The sequence below is a fragment of the Lipotes vexillifer genome, unplaced genomic scaffold, assembly GCF_000442215.2.
Source record: "Lipotes vexillifer unplaced genomic scaffold, Lipotes_vexillifer_v1.1 scaffold7, whole genome shotgun sequence".
Classification (NCBI taxonomy): Eukaryota; Metazoa; Chordata; class Mammalia; order Artiodactyla; family Lipotidae; genus Lipotes; species Lipotes vexillifer.
The window spans coordinates 7,748,517-7,762,815 of NW_006792683.1; the positions used below are offsets into that span (position 1 = coordinate 7,748,517).

Below are 14,299 nucleotides of genomic sequence, written 5' to 3' on the forward strand. Positions count from 1 at the left end.
TTTCCCTATACATACATGCCTAGGATAAAATTTAATTTATAAATAGGCGCAGTAAGAGAATATCCAAATTGCCAGCATCACCCGTCTTGCACTTTGGGGACATTATTAAGTAAAGTAAGGATCACCTGAACTTAAGCACTGCCATACCATGAGGGTTGATCTGATCACCAAGTGACTAACGGGCAGATACCCTGGACGAGAGGATGATTCATGTCCCGGGAGGACAGAGCTGACAGTTGGAGATTTCATCACGCTACTCACAGTGACACGTAATTTAAAACGTACAGACTGTCTATTCTGGAATTTTCCATTTAATACTCCTGGACCACAGGTAACAAACCGCAGAACTGAAACCCGGATGAGAGGGAACCAGGAAACACCCGGCTAAGAGCATAGCGTCTGTAGCCTCACCACGTGTTTAGCACCCTGCATCCTATGACCTTGGTCTTGTGAATTAAGTCTCGGTGCCCCAGCTTTCTCATTAGGAAAATGGGGTAATATCTTAGATTTTTGAGAGATTTAAATGGGTTAACATAGTAAGTAAATCGCAGAGGAGCAGTAAGCGTATTTAGTAAGCACTCAAGCAGCTAATCTTTTCCCTAGGTTTTTATCAGAGTGGGTGCTCAGCGCGCTGGCCTTGTGCATCACCCACAGCATCCCATGCACACCTCACTGCAGCCTTGTGCGCACGTGCTCCCCTTTCCACCTAATGCCCGGGTCCTCGGACCCCAGAGAGGCCCTCCCTACCACCTTTGAGAAATCCGGAATCTGCCTTCTCAGCAAGGACCTCCCCCGGGACTCACCTGGCCTTTGGCGAAGCCCTCAAAGCCGTCGTACACAGCGAACACCTTGTGTCCGTCGGCGATGCCCACGCGCACGGCCGCGCGCACGGCTGCGTTCATGCCGGCGGCGGGCGCACCCACGTTCACGATGCCCACATTGCAGTTGCTCTGTAAGTCGGGAGGGGGGGGCGTGTGGGTGTGTGCGGGTCACAGCGGATACGGCTCGCACCGCTGCACCCCGGAGCCGGAGCGTATGGGCTGAGCGTGGGGCCCAGGCGCCAGAACTGAAAATCCGAGTCACCCAGGTGGGAGGGGGCAGGAGGAAAGGGTCGGTGGGGTGCGGGGTGGTCTCCTGGGAGCCGAGACCCGAACTGGCCAGGGCAGAAGGGCACACCCAGGCCAGAGCAGGAGCCAGGCATTGCCGGAGGCGGGGACGTGGCGCACGGCAACGTCTCCTACCTTAGGGATCTGGGAGTCCGGCAGCTTGATGGCGAGCCGCTTGTAGGTGTTCAGGTTGTTCTCGAAGCTCCTAGAAGAAAAGGACGGTGTCAGACCAAAGGTTAGAATGTGGACGGAGCAGTATGGGCTCATCTGGGGAGAAGGGGCCTCAGAGGACGCTTGTGCCAGACGCAGATGGCCCGCAGGTGCCAGCTTTGTGTCCGGGCTCTCAGGGAAGGCAGCCTCAGGTATTCCCAGTGACTGGAATGGATGTCCTATAAGGGGCTGACCGGCAGGGGCGTTTAGGATGCAGCAAGTTTCTTTCCCCAAATGCTAGCAGCCACATGCCACTCTCTATCCTAATTTCATCAGCTTCTAAACGACCCCCCCCCACACACACACCCTACCAAAAAATAAATTTCTCTGTAATTAGTCACCCGGACCATCGACCTTTAGGAACAGTGCCTTGCATACTCTCAATTTCTGACTTCTTATGTTGATACAGAACAAGCACCGCCTGGAGGCACATTCTAACACCAGGCCTGATGAACAAAGGCTCTCAGTAAAACAGGTTTTTTCCGGAAGACTCACCTTCCTCGGAGTTGCACAGCATCCTTAAATCTCCTCTCATCCATCGCCTTTTGTACTTCCTGGGTCTTTAAGGAAGTAACGAAAGGAAGAAAGAACATGTAAAGACGGTGCATCCTCAGATCCAGGCTAGGGACCTGGAACCAGCTTGGTCCTTGCATCTGGGTCCCTTCACATCCAACCTTGTAGCCAGCAGCCTGGGGTCAGCGAGCCTGCACTGCCTAGGCCGCCCACCCAGGCTGCTTCGTAGAAAAGGACGAGGTGGGACCACCGGCCTTGCCAGAGTAAGCGGGTCCTGAAATCTTAGGGATTCCGGCCCATGAGAGCGAGGCCAGAAGGAAGCAGATCTCCCAGGCCAGGCTCTGAAAAATCCCCATTTGACGCTGGTGAGAAGAGAACGAACAGAACCACCCCTGTCCCTGGGGAGCAGAGGATGCAGGTGACGCTGTGGCAGGGGCGGGGGGCGGACTGTCCTGGGGAGCAGAGCGCTTTGGGACCAGCATCGCCCCCGCCCCCCGCCTTCAACCTCAGGATCCCAGGCAAGTCATCCATCGCTCTGAGCTTCAGTTTCCTCCTCTGTGTGGTGAGAAAAATGCCCCTACTTCCACTGTCATTGTGGTGGTCAACGCTGCCAGGCCCTTAGGAAGACACCTGGCAAGCAGTGGTCAGTGAGGGGATGGCTGTGGCCTTGTGAACAGTCTGGCTGAGACGCCACGACGTACGGTCATTCAAGGACAAGCTAGTGGTACCTACTGGCTGGCTGTCTCAAAACGGACAGAGAGACACTGAACAGAAGAAATGTGCTCACAATAAGCTGCTGCTCATCATTCCACGTTCTGTTCTTTTGAGCCACAGCCTCAGAGTCCACACACGTGCACACACACTCATACACACATGCACACGCACGCTGAGACTTCCTTTACTGCCATCGGCTTTTGTAAAGTATGTTTCTGAGGGGTTACTTTCAACAAGTCCTGTGACTTAATTACTTAATTACCTGTCTCTACATGTTATAAAATACATACACCTCAGAGCCACTGGTAAGACCAAATAAAATGAGAGTCGTGAATAGACTTTGCAAACTAAAAAACAGTAACAATTCCTAACGCAACTCCACGGCCGTCGCAGCTACTGGACGGTCAACTGGAAAATCATCCCCCGCTTCCCCGCAGCCACCGGCCTGCACTCCACACCTGGAGGAGGTGGCGCACATTGGGGTCACCCGAGTTGGCCATCCCTGTCACATCACAGGTGTAAGGGCCTCGGGGAAGGGAGGGCGGGAGCAGCTGACCCTGGAGAGGCTGGATGGTGCCCTCCCCACCCCGAGAATCCCCCTGCGGTCCCTGCAGAGCCATCTCCAGCCTCTCTGACCCGCCCACAGGAAGCGCCTGGGCACCCCGAGGACAACCCCTCCCGACAGACTAGACTCACGGAGGGGGCCCACGTGCTCGGTGTCACGGGCCCGGGGAGGGGGGCCCTGGGTCCCAGGGAAGGCCGTCAGCCCGTGCTGGGGGGGGGTTCCCCCCCACCGCCCCCCGTGCTGGGCAGGGCCCAGCCCCACGCTCACCATCTGCACGCATTCCATCAGTGGCAGCCGCACCGCCTGGTTCCCGCTCAGCGACACCACGCAGGCCGGGGTCTCGGGGGTGGCCTGGAGGAGGGCGACCACGGCCTCCACCCCCATGCGGCTGGCCTGGTAGTGACATCACGATGGTTGGAGCTGGCCCTGGGCCCGCCCGGAGACCAGCACGGTGCCCACAGAGGCCCCCCTCGTTCAGACGGGACCAGCCGTGTTCTCAGCTCCTCCGTCCTCAAGGCCCCCTCGCTTCTCCTGCACCGAGTCCCTGTTAAGTTACTCAGAGCCCTTCCCACTTACTTCTAACCCACCTCCAACAACGAGATCAACTCCGCTAGGAACCGGAGCGCTGCAGGGCGGGGCAGTCAGAGGCGTGCGGAGCAGGAAACTGAGAATTGGACTCTGGGTCTCTGTGGTCCCTGGGTCCATTTCTAGAAACCTGCCCGTGGACACCCCCTTTCCACCTTCTGGGTTTGTCCCCCACGTTTGGCGGGGTCTCTCAGTGTCTGGGTCACCAGGGGCCTAGGAACTCCCCTCGGTTAGCAGTCTCCCTATGAGACTATGGGCCGTAGCACCCTAGGGACAAGCCACCCAGCGCTGTGGGCAGAGATGCCCTTTACCGATGGCTCTACTCAAGATCACCCAGTCTTCGTAGCAGACTGGTCCCTTTGCAATCCCAGAAGTGTTCCTTTCCTTGTGACGATGCCTGACCATTTCCAGCCTCACTTACCAAAATCCTGTCAAAGGCTGAAGGCGTCCCACCTCTCTGCACGTGTCCGAGGATGGTCACCCGTGTGTCATAACCCAGCTGTGTGACCACGAGCTGAGGGGAAACACAGTACAAGGCCGGGCACATCAGCTTGTTCTAAGGCTGGGGGCTGGGAGCAGGGGAAGGTCTCTCTCCCCTTTCTACACATCTATGTTGAAGAATGTTCTAGTTTCTAAATTTCGCTTCCTGAATGTTTAACAGCTTGCTGAAATTAATATTTTTTTAAAGAATACTTTTATCATCAAATAAAACCTTTGTGCTCCTACCTCGCAAGTGAACATAAGTAACACGATTTAAAAAAAACACTGTTTCTATAGCTTGTATTTCAAGCATATACTTTGTAAAAATATAAACATTTCCCTGAAATCACCTTGAATTTGTAAGGTTGTATTTGAAAAGCATGACACAGTAAAATCAAAGCGTCCCCTCAGTCCAGGGCCCAGGTGAACCCAGCTGGTGGCCGGGACAGGCTACCTGTCTTGATTGGCCCTTACTTACTTTATAAAAATGATGGGGCTTGGTCACAGGAATTCCATGGTCCCTTTTGGCTCTAATATTCCACAATCCAATCTCAACTTCAATTAAGTGGGAAGGAATATCTTTGCCCTGACTGTATCAATTACTTCTATAAATACTGGCAGATGACTTTCACAGATATTTTGATAATCAGGTGAAAAGCTGGTCAGGGAATAAATATGTAAAAGGCATCAGAGAAACCAACTTGCAAAGCCAAGGTGATGATGTCCTTTGCCCTGACGGGTGGCTTCCACCAGATCCTGAGTCTGTTTCCCCAGCACTGTGTCCAGAACCTGCCCAGTTACCTGGGCAACCGGGGAGCACAGCAGATCCCTCCTGGGCCAGACAAGCCAGCACCCGCCGACCAAGCCCAACAGGACTCGGGCAACAGGACTGTGGGGTCTGCCTCCATGCAGGGCGGAGCAGTGACTAAAGCCAGCCGAGCGGCTTTCTCTGTGAGTAAGGCCATGCTCAGCTGATGCTCCGGTGGGAGAGGGAACTCTGCTGACCTCTTAGCTCCTGGGCAGCCACCACCCAGAGCTGGAACCTTCTAACCCCACCTGATCGCATTTCCTCTGTCTCTGTCGGGGGAGCCCAGGGCCTCTGGGAATATTCCCAACAGTATTCCAGAGGCAGGGACTCACCAGAAGCCAGGAGCTGTATGATTCTGATGCCAATAAAGTTATGAGTCATTAAGAAAATATTTTTAATGAGCAAGAAGAACAAAAAAAACTTTAAATAATAGCACATGGTTCCAGACTCCCGCCCTGTCCATGGTGTCTAAATCTTCCGTTTCTAGACTGGCTCGGGGGGTAAGAAGCCTGAGACACTCACCTCCTTGATTTGCTCAGAGGTGATGGCTTTGTTTTGGGTGTCAATGGCTCCTTCGGCCACAATGATGATGTTCAGTCTTTTTTTCCGGGCACGGTTCTAAAGAAACAAACGATGAAATCCTCAAATGCCTAAACCATTCTTAACGACACAACAGGGGCCTCTGCCCCACCTGAACTGGCCTCTCTCCAGGGAGAAGCGGTCACCTGATTTCACAGGTGGTTCCTAAGGACACAGGCAGGTCAAGGTACCCTATGTAAGCAGGTGGGACAGGCCCGCAGATGCAGAAGCTGCCGTGACATAACCACAGGCGGAGGCTGGCCCCCGCTGCCTTTAACCCGGACCCCCGGACGGTGATGAGCTCCGAGGCTGGGCTCTCCGGGGAGGGGGCTCTCTACTGCAAACCAGGCCCGAGAACTCCCCTGGAAGGCAGAGCTTCCTGCCACCTCACCTCAAGGAGGTTTGCACGTAAGACCATACAGTTACAGAAATAATGGAGAATAAAAATCAGTGCTTAAAAACTGATTCTCGCCTTTGTGATGGGCAGCACCAGCCCCAGGCCTGGGCAGGAGGGGCACAGAGGGGAATGTGGGGCCCAGGCGGGGTCAGAGCCGCCCTGCAGGAACAGCCAGGCTGGCAGCGTCCAACACTGGGGTCCACGGTGCTCCCAGGCTCACGGCCAGCATCCTGTGATGCCCCAAATCACTCTCAGTGAGTCTGTTCTCCCTCAAGTCCCCAGTCAAGGACCCTCCTCTGGGGGGTGTGAGCTGTGTGGGGCGGTGAGCCCAGAGTGGGCAGCACCTGAGAATGTCAGCCAAGAGGGCTCGGCCCGTCCTGCATCACAAACACACATGCTGTCTTGTTGGTTTATGATAGATGTTAAATTTGCTACACTTTTTTTTTTTTATTGGCCACACTGCGTGGCATGCGGGATCTTAGTTCCCCAACCAGGGATCGAACCAGTGCCCCCTGCAGTGAAAGGTCAGAGTCTTAACCACTAGACCACCAGGGAAGTCCCAAAATGTGCTACCCTTTGAAGAACTTATTAATCAGAGTACTTTCTAAAAGGTATAAAGATATGACAACAAGAATGATTATTTTAGCATCACTTGAAAGAGCAAAAATGGAAGTAATGACTGGTCCACAAATATGGAATTGGCCAAATAGCCATACTCCATCCATACAATACAACATTCCAAAGTGGCTAAAAAATAAAAATAATGGGGTCAGGGTCATCCCTGGTGGCGCAGTGGTTAAGAATCCGCCGGCCAATGCAGGGGAAGTGGGTTCAAGCCCTGGTCTAGGAAGTTCCTACATGCCGCGGAGCAACTAGGCCCGCACGCCACAACTACTGAGCCTGCACTCTAGAGCCCGTGAGCCACAGCTACTGAAGCCCATGAGCCACAACTACTGAAGCCTGCACGCCTAGAGCCCATGCTCCGCAACAAGAGAAGCCACTGCAATGAGAAGCCCGCGCACCGCAATGAAGAGTAGCCCCCGCTCGCTGCAGTTAGAGAAAGCCCCGGCACAGCAACGAAGACCCAACGCAGCCAAAGATAAATAAACTTATAAAAAAAATTTAAAAATGATGGGGTCACCTACCCACTCAGGTGGGAAGACAGCCAGCTTGTCTGTGTAGTTCATTGACTGCCTCCTGGTCCCCCACCCGGATGGAGTCACTTGTTCACTGAATCCTCACAAAATCTCTAAGGAGCAGCAGTATGACCCCGAGTTACAGCTGAGGAACTTAGGACATGAAGGGGAGGTCATCTGACCAAACATCATTTGCCCCGTGGCTGGCGGAGCCAGGATCCAGCCCTGGGACTTCTGATACCCCTGAGTCTTTTCCAACTTTATACCGAAATGCCCATGATTGGGGGATGCTCTGGGGGTTGCTTCCTGGGCCAATTATCTGGTAAGGTGTTTAGAGGAACTCTCACAGTGCTACACTGATAACCAATAAAAATTAATGACAGGCACTACAATATCGAGTGTTTCCACCCAAGTGAGCTTAAGCCATTAGTCCTAACTCTGCCAACGCTTAAGGGGGAATCCAAACACGTCCTAGCTAACAGGGCACTTTACAATGTCCGAAACTCAAGGAGGTTTGCAGATAAGACCATACAGTTACAGAAATAATGGAGAAACCTAAAAATCAGCCCCACGGCCTCACTGCTGATCTTCTGACCAGGCAGGCGCTTCCTGACAGCCAGGGTGCTTCCGGCTCTCTAAGGGCATTAGTATCACTGTCAACGAGGGCAGGGGCTCGGGAGGATAAGGGACAGATGCAGGGACAGGCACGTCCCTCAAGTAATGCCCCGTGGCATGGCAATTAAGTAGATGTCCTCAGCGCCACGATGAAGGACCTGCCTAACAGGAGGGCCAGTGCTTGACTCCTGCAACCAGCCACGTACCTTACCACACCAGCTGGCCGGCACAGCATGCCGCCCAGGTCCCCAGGTCAGAACCAAGAGATAATGAACTCGTTTGTTACTTCAATGGGCAGTCATCCCTGGGACGTGCCCCTGGCCTGCTGCAGCCTAGAGCTCCAGCCTCCAAAGGGTGCATGATTCTTCCTAGTAAAAGGACAGCTTTACCAACAGTTTCTTACAGAGGTTCTGGGTCAGCAAAGCTTATTTGATTTGTTGCTGGAATTCCTTTCTTGGAACCCATCACTTTGAAGGCAATGGCCATATCTTATTAAACATGGGTCCTGGCTGTATGCAATGCTTACGTGTTTGCTGAATGCAACGATAATTAACCGCTGCCATATGTTTACTTTTTTGCCTATGGAACAGCGATAAGATGGTTATGAAAATAAGAGAAGAGAAATTCAATACGCATTGGGATTTCTGTCCCGAATGCTAACCATTGTTTTCTACGAGGCCTCGCATGCCTTAGTTAGAAGCCTTAACTAGAGGAAATCTGCCCGACACTGATAATCCACGGGGTGAAACACAAGCGCAACCCGCAGACAGAAGGAAGGAAAAGCCTGGCTCAGAGGAGACAGCAGGCCAACCCACAGCAAGGCCAGCACAGTGGGGACCCCACAGCGGAAGGAGCTGTTACCACGTGTGCCACACAGCAAGATGGGGGATTCGGATGGAGTCAACACACAGGTCTCCTGTCCCTGTTACGTGGGGTCAGGGAGGCACCATGTTCCCCAGACCCTGGACTCTCACATCACCTCCTCTGTTTAGTTGTAGCTGCTGCTTTGCGCGAGAAACACAAAAGCTTCAGCTGTTTTCCCTCGAATCACTCTTTGCAACAGTGGGAGGTGGATGGACGCGTGAGGGGTCGAAGCCCCCAGCAACCAGCCTGAAGCCACTTTGAGCAGAAAGCTGTCACCTGTCTAAAACTCCATCCAAACTGAACATGCTAACGGCCACCGCAAATCACGGCCGGGGCAGCGCAACCAGAATCGCTGGCAGTTAAGAGAGGCAAAACGTGGGTTTACCTCTGAGAGTTTGATGCACATGTTTTCCTGCCAACCTTCTTCTGGTGGAGATTCTGGAAGGAACACCCAGTCGGCCCCACAGGCCAACGCACTCACCAGGGCCAGGTACCTGCACGGAGACAGCAATGACCTCGTGGGGCTGCGCAGGGCACCCCGAGCTCAGGGCCGGCCCCGGCAGACAGGACGCCACTGGCTCCTCGGGAACCCTTCCTGGCACCTTAGTGCTAGGGTGCGGGGCCCCGCAGGGACTGTGCTAGGGGGTCCTCTCCATCCCAGTCGCATCTGCACGTACGTACCCACAGTGCCTCCCCATGACTTCCAGGACGAAGGTCCTCTGGTGGCTGGAAAAGAGATAAAGGAAACATCCACTTAGCACCACTGGGAAAGCAAACAGAAAAGCCTGCTTTGTGTTTCCAGCAGGTACCTGAGCTGCCCCACAAATGACCCACTTTCTACACAAGCAAATGCTATTGTGAGTGTGTTTCAAGCTCTTTCTAGCAAAGGGGCTGCGGCAGCGAGAAGCACCTCCCAGTTGTGTTTTATAGCAGGTATGCTTGTGCCAGACACGCTCACGCTACCAGGACACGTGTGTGCTCTTCCCAAGACAACAGCTCTTCTGGGCAGCGTCAGCTGCTTCTCAGGCCACAACCGTGGGTTGGAGACCACCCGTAGCAAGGCAGGACACGACAGTCACAGAGTCAGGTCCACACCCGGGGACCACAGCCTTTGCACAAACGGGAAACTGACCACCACCAGTGACCCTGGGAACCCGAAGGGGACATGGTTTGCCACCGGTCGCAGTTCCACTGGGTGTGGCCCTGAGACAGTGGCAAGTGCCTCATCCACGAAATGGAGGCACGTGTTCCATTTTCTCTCTCACATGGCTTTCGTGAAAGTGCTTCGGAAACCCAAGGGCTCCACAGAAGGCATTATGGTAAAGGTTCTGCCGTGAGTCTACAGCACAGGGACAGGTCTCTGCCTCATCTACATGCTGGGAAACCCACAGGTGAGAAGCGGAACAGGTGGGATGGTCGCCCAGCTCTGATGACAGCTGTGGAAACTCGGGGCTTTACATTCTGTGATTCCTGCAGGAGAGCTTTGGGTGGGACTTTATGTAACGCTGACTTTGTCTTTTTCTTTTTTCTAAATTCTCTCCAATGAACACTTTTTTCTTTTATAATTGGGAAGCAGTGACTTTTGAAAATTGAAAATAAAAAGTAAACCAATACAAAATTGTTTCTAATATCAAGTGACAAGGCTTGTGGAACCTTCCAGAGCAGGCACTGAGGTCTCTGCAGCCCATGTCTCGAGCCCAGGGCCGCCTGCCCGCCCGCCTGCCCACCGGGTCCCCATGGCCACCACCTCTGGGCAGTCGTCATGATGGCGTCCACCACCTCGATGATGCGGTGCAGGGCAGAGTCCGTGCCGATGGTCATGTCGGTGCCACAGAAGTCGTTGTCGATGGAGCCCACCATCCCCACCACGTTGAGGTACCCGTGCTTCTGTACCTCCTCCGTGTTGATCTTGCCTGTGGAGGGACAAGCCGCATGCCCAGGATGACACGGGGAGGGGGGAATGCACATTTCGACATGGGTTTCCTACCCACCGCATCAGATCTGTACACGACCTGATCCTGCATACTGACAGAGAGAAAAGCCACACAAAGGTGGAGCTGGGGACAAGATAGGAGCAGTCATTTGACACCCAGACAAGAACACCGACCCAGGTGTAAAAATTAAAGGAAGGATCGCACGCTGCAATCGGTGGATACAATTTGACTTCTGTCTGGCAACCGCCTTGGAAAACGGCCTGGCTCCGAATAAGACACGTCACCACCCCAGATCTAAGTCTGAAAGAATATTGTACAACTGGTATATTGACTCCTTACAGGCCCATGGGGGCTAATTAGTTGGTAGAGATCTACTTAGCGCTCTCAGGAAAGACCACTGGGGATGGTAGAGCTGCTTAAATGGGACCAGAAAGGTCAAGGTCAAGGGGGAGGCAGCTATCACTCTCCTGAGTTACCACCCCACGCGCCTGCCTTACACCAGAGCACGGTGCAGAGACATCATTAGGTACTTTGCTGCTGGCGTCTGACAGCCCCTCTCCATTCCCCAAACAGACGTCACAGAACTTGGGGTCATCGCTTTAGCGCAAGTTTATGCTTTTCATAAGGTTGCTATTAGTTCAATTTGCTTCCACTGGCCATATTTTATATTAAAGTGGAATTTTGTAACATGTTTAAAAGACAAAAACCACAGAATATATAGGTTTCTCGAAAATCCTTTCCTATGATAAAGGACCATCCAGCAGCAGGTCGTTACCATCTAAATTCAAGTCTTGTAACAACTGATAGACCCCAGGGGAGCTGGTGGGGGGCAGCCACGGGCGTCTGAGGACAGGTGTGAGCCAGAGCCACACTCATGGCTGTTTGGCTTCGCCTCGAGCCCCTGACCCTCCTCTGTAAAGTGGGGGTCGATACAAACCCTCTCAGATTGTTGTCACAAGCAGTGCACAAAACCACCTATGTCAAAAGTGGAGCCGTGCCTGGCATGTAGGATGGCGGAATGAATGTTATTCTTATTATCGTTACTGTCATTATTTGAGGCACGAACATAAGTGATGAGGTGGCGACTGTAAGATCTGCATCGCCACCAGCAGCAAATACCTCTGGGACAGTTAAGCAGGCAGAATGTATGAACTCAAAGCTCTCTGAGGGGATGGGGAGACGAATGGGGGAGACAGAGCCCCACGAGAGTAATGTGTGTGGAGACAGAGACACACCCTCCCGAGCCAGCTCCTCCAGCAGCCCACTCCACTCCTTCCGGAAGATATTGGCTCCCGTGAGACTCCCGTCCCCGCCGATCACACACAGGTTGGTGATGCCCAGCTGAAGCAAGTTATGAGCAGCCTTCAGGCGGCCTTCCCGAGAACGGAAGTCCTTGCAACGGGCACTGCCAATAATGGTCCCTCCCTGGAAAAGAAAGAAAACCGTGTTTATCTATTTCCTCCCATTTAGACAGAAAGATGGACAGATTGGTGCATGTGAGTGCTGATGTAAAACCACAGGACTTTCAAAGTGTAGGTTTCCTTCCTTTTCATCTTTTGAATTGATCAACTGTGAAAGTTTAGAGTTTTCCCATTTTTAGCTCTACCCCAGAATTCAATGGCTAAAGACGCTGCATCATTCCCAAGGTGAACAGAGTAGGGGACGGAAACAAGGATGAACGGCAGCCATCAGCTAAATGCGTGGAGGCAGAAGAGTCTGCAAGGTAACAACAGCTGTCCCGTGGGGAAGCTGCGCCAGCACAGGGAGGGCTGGACCCCGCACACTCTCTGAGCCTAAGATGGGCCCAAGGCCGGTCAACAGCCACAGCCAGAGAAGCATTGTGTCCAGCGGCCCCAGGTAATAAGACTCCCCTTCTGTTAGTCAGGGCTCCCCACAAGTGCCAGCAAAGTAGAAATCTGTGAGCCAAAGGGATTTATTTTTGCACAAGATCTGCCCCACCCCTCCCTGCCCACACCCCTTTTTCAAGCTTAAATCTTAGCTGGATTATCCAAACTTCTGGGAGACAGAAATCATGATTTTTCATACTTTGTTTTTCAAAAGCAAAGGATCCCTAGTTGTATTTAGGAAAATTCAAGACGCCTTTACACAAACCCTGCACACACTGATAAAACTTCAGTGTGCATGACCTTCCAAGTGCACGCCTGCTTCATAAAGCAAGGTGCCCATCAGCAGAAGTGATCCTGGGTTAATGATGACGGTCAGTGTGACAGGGGCGACGTCAGGATCTGGCACAGCACCGGGAAGCCTGGGTAGAAGGTGCAGGGTGCAGAGCAAAGATAAGCCAGTCCTCTGGACTTTGATTTGACCAAGAGCGATTAGAGGGTCATATAATTTCTATCAACAGGAAGTCAGCAACCCATAAACTTTGAGGAGATAACATGGACAGGGCCCCAGGAATGAAACCCAGGACCGAGTGGGTTGCAAAGAAGTGGACACCAGTCTCTCTCTCTCTCTCACACACACACACACACACACACACACACACACCAACCATACTTGTATTTCCTATCTTTCTTCACAATCACCATAGCAGAGTGGAAATGCTCTCCTCACACGTGGGTTTCCTGTGACCGGCATTGCAACTCACACCCCACTAGCATCCGCCCCCGCCCCCCCCCAGCTTTACTGAGATGCAATTGACATACAACATTTGTAAGTTTAAGGTGCACACTGTGATGATTTGATACATGTATATATTGTGAAATGATGACCACCATAAGGTTAGTTAATACCTCTATCAATCCACATAGCTACCTTTCTGTGGTGAGAACCTTCAAATATATAATACAGCATGGTTATATTTTTAAAGGTATAGAACATGATAACTCAATATTGGTGCACATTGTGAAATGATCACCATGATCAAACTAATTAACACCTCCATCACCTCATCTGGTTACCTGTGTGTGTGTGTGTGTGTGTGTGTGTGTGTATGTGTGGTGAGAACATTAGTCTCTAAGCAACTTGCAAGTATATAATACGGTAGTGTTAACTACAGTCACCACGCTGTACATTAGATCCAGAATTTATTCATCTTATAACTGGAAGCTTGTGTCCTTTGACCAGCACTTCTGCAACCCCCTCACTCCCTGGCAACCACCATTCTACTCTGTTTCTCTCGAGTTTGCCTTGTTTAGATCCACGTATCAGTGAGATCATGCAGGGCTGGCTTGTTTCATGTAACATAATGTCCTCAATGTTGTCCTACATTGCTGGACTTCCTCTTTTATGGCCAAATAATATCCTGTTTATATCTATATACCATATTTTTTCAGCCCTTCTTCTGTTGCACTAGCACCTTCAGAGGGAATGGGACCGATCTCTTTTCTTTCAATTAAAAAAATACTCAACATGAGTCACACATGAATACATACATTTCAAGAGATCAAATCGCAAGAGCTTTTCATGAAATCCATTCCTTCCATGTAATCTATTTCTCAACTGACTTGGAGTCTTCACTAAGCTACATTGTTCCAGGAATTTATTACGCATGAAATATTCAGGCAAGAGGTTCCTTTAAGTTCCATGTGAGCAACTGTTTTGCCTGAAGTGGTGATTACTTCATCCTTGTGCACACCAAGGAAATCAGCCCTGTCTGGGTCAGGGCAGAACAGGGATGCTGTGTTCCCACTAGATCCACAGCCCCTGGAGGCTGCCAGTCGGGATCTTTCCCATGCTTTGTTATACTGATGCCAAATGACTCCCAAAACCCAACAGGCAAGGAGATTTGCCACTAAACACACAGCACCAACAAACCAAAACGGCCTCAACG

The 14,299-nt window shown here is 52.0% G+C and overlaps 1 protein-coding gene across 1 annotated transcript in view; it reads right to left on the reverse strand.

Annotated features, from left to right (window-relative positions):
• PFKP (phosphofructokinase, platelet) overlaps positions 1–14,299 on the reverse strand; it is an 81,496-nt gene that overhangs the window by 35,714 nt on the left and 31,483 nt on the right. The window contains exons 4-13 of the mRNA XM_007465834.1: positions 11,742–11,931; positions 10,320–10,485; positions 9,254–9,298; positions 8,958–9,066; positions 5,504–5,599; positions 4,115–4,207; positions 3,376–3,501; positions 1,812–1,876; positions 1,242–1,311; positions 804–950 (exon numbers count right to left, since the gene is read on the reverse strand). Of these exons, the coding sequence (XP_007465896.1) occupies positions 804–950; positions 1,242–1,311; positions 1,812–1,876; positions 3,376–3,501; positions 4,115–4,207; positions 5,504–5,599; positions 8,958–9,066; positions 9,254–9,298; positions 10,320–10,485; positions 11,742–11,931 (1,107 nt within the window). The remainder of the gene's footprint in view (positions 1–803; positions 951–1,241; positions 1,312–1,811; positions 1,877–3,375; positions 3,502–4,114; positions 4,208–5,503; positions 5,600–8,957; positions 9,067–9,253; positions 9,299–10,319; positions 10,486–11,741; positions 11,932–14,299) is intronic.